At 57.7% G+C, this 5,506-nt stretch overlaps 1 protein-coding gene across 1 annotated transcript; it reads right to left on the bottom strand.

Annotated features, from left to right (window-relative positions):
* Window positions 1-3,760: 3,760 nt before the first annotated feature.
* Window positions 3,761-5,240, bottom strand: NOG (noggin). The gene has a single exon (XM_004377901.2). The coding sequence runs from the start codon at window positions 4,709-4,711 to the stop codon at window positions 4,013-4,015; it is 699 nt and encodes a 232-aa protein (XP_004377958.1). The 5' UTR covers window positions 4,712-5,240; the 3' UTR covers window positions 3,761-4,012.
* Window positions 5,241-5,506: the final 266 nt, after the last annotated feature.

Consider the following 5,506-nt stretch of genomic DNA (forward strand, 5'->3'; position numbering starts at 1 on the left):
CAGTGGCTGGGTACCTCACAAAGCATTAAAAAATACTTGTTGGATACATACAAAAGAATGGCTGGTCAGTTTGCTGATGATTGGTTGTTATGTCAACTTTGGGGAGAATGCCCCTCCACAAAAAAAAAGAAGAAGAAGAAACAAAGATAAGAAAGGATAAAAAGAGAATGGTGAGGCACAATAGAGAGAGACTACCTGGTCAACTCCAACTCTATTACTGTGTGTCATCTTCAGCAAGTCCCTGCTGGGGTCTCAGTCTTCTCATCTGTAAATTGAGCGGTGGGCATTGGAATCTAAGCTCCCCTCCGCTCTGACATTCCAAGAGCATTAAAGAAAAAGGATGAATCACCCCCTTCAAAATACCAATATGGGCTGGGCCCTCCCCCTTCTGTCCCCATCGAGCACAGCTAAGAGCTCTTAATACACAGCCAGCTTCCTCCTGCAGCTGCCACCAAACTTCAAGTCCCTTTCCCAGGAGTCTCAGAAGCAGGACTGATAATGGACCCCTGGCCTTCGCCATCTCAACAGGGAACCAGATCCCGTTCCCAGACTCTGGAGGACAGAGGGCCCTCCCCAGAGGGGGCTGGCTTTCTGTGGACATTTAGCTTCAGTTTGCTTGTGTGTGGAGTGTGTGTGTGTGGGGGGGGGCGTCGGAAGGGTGGGAGAAGGAATAAAGGGAAGAGTTGAAAATAGAGGTTTGAGGAGTGAATTCTTGCAGTCAGGGGAGGGATGGAGTGGTGGAAGCCTCCTGTTCTCTTCCAGGATTATTTATTGAAATTGATGTGTATGTATCCGTAATAGTTAGAAATCTTCATGCTCTGGGGGAGGCATGGGTCCCCCAGCAGCTGCATAAATTCATAGACACAGGCTGTCAAAGCTGCAGAAGACACCAAGAGCACTTTCCCTCCTTATGAGAGGTAGGCACTAGGTGACCGCAGAGGACAGTTTCCTTGCCTCTCTGCCCAGAGCTCTCTCCTTTCCTGTTGGTGCTATTATTAGTATTATCAACATTAATAATAATGGAAACGTAGCCGGCTGCGCATTAGTCACAATGCCCCAGCACCAGCACCTCTTTAGTCCTCTTCTGGGACAGCCTGGGTCCTGCTGGGTGCTCTCTCCCCAGCCAGAGTGGCTTTGGGCCTGCCCTTTGGGTCTGACGGTGTGGTGGTCTGCCTATTGCCGGTCACGTCTGCAGCCCGTGTCGTCCCCGCGCACACCAGCTCCGCCTCTGAAAGCCGAGAAGCTCGCCGGCTGCGAGCGGGTTTTCCAAGTGGGCAGGGGTGGGGAGGAGGGGTGCGGGCGGAGGGAGGAGGGGGCGTCGCGGAGGGGAAGACCTCGCATTGTAATCCAATGACATTGCCAACGTGGGGGTGGGGGCGCTGGCCTCAGCGCGCTCTCCGAATTTTGGCTGCCGGCCCAGCTGGGAATAACTCTCTCCGCATAATTCGCATGTTTACCAGGCATGAAAATTCTTGCTTTCGGGTCCCCCCTCTCTGTAAGCCCCCTCCCCGTTCCCTCCCCCCACCACCTCCGCCCCTCGCAAGTGAAACTCTGTCTAAAAAAATATTGGCCCGGGGCACAGAAAGTTTTGCATAAATTCGTAAGTGATGAATGGCTAATTTTAACGTTATTTGGGTATTTGTCAGAACTTAACAAATATACATGGGGACGGCGGTTCATAAACTTAAACATCTCAATATCCCCTTTCTTCTGGAAATAAATTACGTTTGTTTGCCCGGCTTGGAGTCTTAAGGTAGCCGACATTAGGAATATTTTAAAAGCCATCATCCATCGAGCATGTCTCCCAGGCGCCAGGAAGATTAAATGAAAGAATCATAAGATGGAGGTCTTTAACTTTTAATCCTTTTACAATGAAGCCTCAGATAGTCGCGGGGGCAGGGTGCCCTCTCTGGGGGGAATAATGCCGTTATTCCTCGGCTCTCAGTTAATGAATACCCTAACGTCTGTCCCACGGCTGACGGAGGCAGCGCCGCGGAGGGGGCTCCGGCTCCCAGGCCAGGCTATTGAAATGAGGAGCCACCGAGGCTGCGTCGGGAGGGAAGAAAGCGCCCGGCTGGAGGGACAGGGCGGGCGGGGCCGGGGGCTATGAGACGGCGCTAGGGACAGGGCGCAGGTTTGAAATAATTAGCATAGATTCGCCGGGACTCCGGACGGGGTGGGGGGGGGGAGGGAGGAGCAGGGGGGTGGCAGGGAGGGGCGGGAAGGGGGCAAAGGAGAGCGACTTTGGAGTCCAAGATAAATAAAAGGCGCGCAGAGCAGTGTCAGCAAGCGAGCCCACGTGGAGCTGCGCGAATGGGCGCCACCGCGGACTCCCGCGGAGGGACGCACGCAAGAGTCCAGCGCCTGCCCCAGAAAGTTGTCTTCTTAATGTGTGGGGTGCGGGCGGTATTTTGCACGTCCCTTTAAGGGATAACATGCTCTATGCCCCTAGCTAACCCTAAAGCTCAAACATCCCGATTCTTATTTCTCCCCTATCCCGGTCCCCAAAGGGAGTATAAGTGTCCAGAGCCGGGGCGCGCCCCCTTCCAAGGACAGATCCCAGAGCTGGCGTTTTTCACCCAATTTCGGCCCCCTTTGAAACCTGGGCTCTCAGGGTCCTTCTTGAGTCATGGAGGAGGGGAACGTGAGTGTCAAATCTCTAGCTATCCACAGCAACTCCAGCTGAGGTCCTGGGATCTTGGGGGCTCGGACCTGCAAGATCCTGGAGGCTGGGATTCCAAGGGATCGCCTCAGCTTGCACCTCTGTAGCTTCCAGGCGTGCAAAGGGTTAAACGGGGCTGAATATTGAGGTGGGGGGTGCGAGGCGGGAGGGGTGGCGGGATCTGGGTGGGCGCGCTCCGATCTCCCTCCCTCCCCCCCATTCCTCGGGGGTCAAGTTTCAGCGGCACTCCGCCCCCAGGGTAGGTGTGAAAGACACGTGTCCCCATTGTGAAGGGCCTGTCAGGCAGGACAAAGCGGCCGCCCACCCTCCCCCCCGCCCCTCGGCCCAGCCTGGGGTCAGCTCCAGGGGGCCGGCTGGGTGTCGAGGTCACGACGGGCCTGAGCTTTGGTGACACAGGGGGAAAATGCTGGGAGACTAGGCGGAGGCCACGTGATGCTCAAGTGAGGGGTTTGAGAATAACCCCCCTTCTCTCCCCTACCCCCCCTCCCGCCACTGAGAAACTCAGCGGTCACCTCCATCACACCAGAGGAGGGGAGTCTGAGGGATGAGCCCCTTCTCCCAACAGGCGTAGGCACAGTGGTACCCCCTTCCCGCCCCCTCCCGCCGCCCCCTCCCCATCAATCACCAACACAGAGAATCGCAGTGTCGAGCGCAGTCGGTTTTAGTGGTTTTCTTTAATCCTGCTCTGCACTTCCTTCTCATTTACTACACGGGATATTATAAAGAATAAATAGCAGATACTCTTAATTTACAATGATTAGTCATTCCATTTGTTCTCTATATTTACAATAACTGTAAAATAACATTGAACTCTATAGCTTCTTCGAGGTCCAAGGAAAACCAAAACACTTTCCAAAGAATGGAAAATAGCTTTTAAAAAGTCCTTCTACAAAAGTTCCCGTCTCTCTTTGTACTTTAAGAAAAAATAACTTTTCCCCCCTGCTTCGCCATGCGAAGGGCACTGGAATATAAATAGCAGGTTAACATTATTAGCAACAACCAGAATAAGTCTCTCTTTTTCTCTGTTCTTTTTTTTCTTTTGCTTATTTTTTAAAAAATACAGTAGAAGCCGGTAACTTTAACGTATAATACTGACCTTTTAATAAGTAAATTAAAACTGGGACCGTATATACACACACATATACATTCCTACACAGTTAAACAGTGCATTACATGAACCAGAAAGCTAGGTCTCTGTAGCCAAAAAAAAAAAAAAAAAAAGTTCATTGAATCCACTCGCGAGGGTGGTGGAACTGGTTGGAAGCGGTGGCTGGGGGAGTCGGTAGGGTTCAATCAAGTGTCTGGGTGCTGGCAGGGGACCCCCGAGTTCTAGCACGAGCACTTGCACTCGGAAATGATGGGGTACTGGATGGGAATCCAGCCGCACCGCTGGCCCCCTCGCCGCTGACAGCGCCACCGCAGCACCGTGAGGTGCACGGACTTGGACGGCTTGCACACCATGCCCTCGGGCACGGAGCACGAGCGCTTGCTGAAGCAGCTGCCCACCTTCACGTAGCGCGGCCAGAAGCGGCTGCCCAGGTCGTTCCACGCGTACAGCACGGGGCAGAAGGTCTGCGACCACAGCCACATCTGTAACTTCCTCCGCAGCTTCTTGCTCAGGCGCTGCTTCTTGCCCGGGGCCAAGCCCTCGGAGAACTCCAGCCCTTTGATCTCGCTCGGCATGGCCCCGGACGGCCGCTGCCGCAGCAGCTGGTCCAGCTCGGCCAGGTCCTCGGCGCCACCGGCCGCCCCCCCGGCCCCGCCGGGCCGGTCCTCCGGAGGCGAGGTCGCCATGAAGCCCGGGTCGTAGTGGCCCCCGAGCAGCGAGCGCAGCAGCGTCTCGTTCAGATCCTTCTCCTTGGGGTCAAAGATAGGGTCCGGGTGTTCGATGAGGTCCACCAGCGGCAGGTTGTCGCTGGGAGCTGGGCGGATGTGGAGGTAGTGCTGCCCGCCGGCCGGTGCCGCCCGCAGCCCCAGGACCACCACCAGGGCGTAGAGGGTGACCCCCAGGCTGGGGCAGCGCTCCATGCCTCCGGCGTGCGCCCGGGGCTGCTACTTCGTCCCACGTCCCGGGAGGAGAGCACGCCGAGCCCGCGGCGCCGCCGCCGCGCTCCCCCGGCTCTCCCGAGGCGGCTCACCCTAGGCTGTGCAGGCGCAGGGCCGGCAGCATGAGCCGCGGGGAAAGCCCTTCGCTCCGCGCCGGCTCCCACCGGGGCAGAAAAAAGGCACACAAGTTGGCTGCAACTCCTCGCCTGGGTCTATTCGGGAAGGCGGCCGCGGCGGGGCATCTGAAATTACTCCAGGGCGACCGCGGGGCGCTGGGGGCGCCGGCTCCTCGCTGCCTTCTCCGGCCGGCGGCGGCGCAAGGCGCGTGGACGAGCCGTCTCCCCTCCTCCTCCTCCTCCTGCTCCTGGTCCTGCCGCTCTCTGCAGCGCCGCTGGCCGAGCGGGTCCTGGGGGCACTTCCCTCCGCCTGCTCGGGGCTCCGCGGCCGGCTCTGCCCGGCGGACTCCAGCGGCGGCGGCGACGGCGGCGGCGGCGTCCGCGCACGTTGGCACCGGTTTGTCTGTCTCGCAGGGTCCAAGCCTTTAAATTTCCTGCACTTTCAGCTCCATCACCATGGAAACCACCGACTCTCTCGGCGTTGCCCCCTCCCCCTTCTTCCCCCCAAACAACAACCCCACCCCCCACTTCTCCACCCCCGAGGAGCTGGAGCGGCACAGGCTCCGGGGGAAGCCGCCTGCACTCGCCGCAGAGGCGGAGGCGGCGGCGGCGGCTTCGGCAGCGCCCAGGGCTGTGCCCCGCCGGACCCAGATGCCCCGGG

The sequence above is a fragment of the Trichechus manatus genome, unplaced genomic scaffold (genome assembly GCF_000243295.1).
Source record: "Trichechus manatus latirostris isolate Lorelei unplaced genomic scaffold, TriManLat1.0 scaffold00054, whole genome shotgun sequence".
In the NCBI taxonomy this organism is placed as follows: domain Eukaryota; kingdom Metazoa; phylum Chordata; class Mammalia; order Sirenia; family Trichechidae; genus Trichechus; species Trichechus manatus.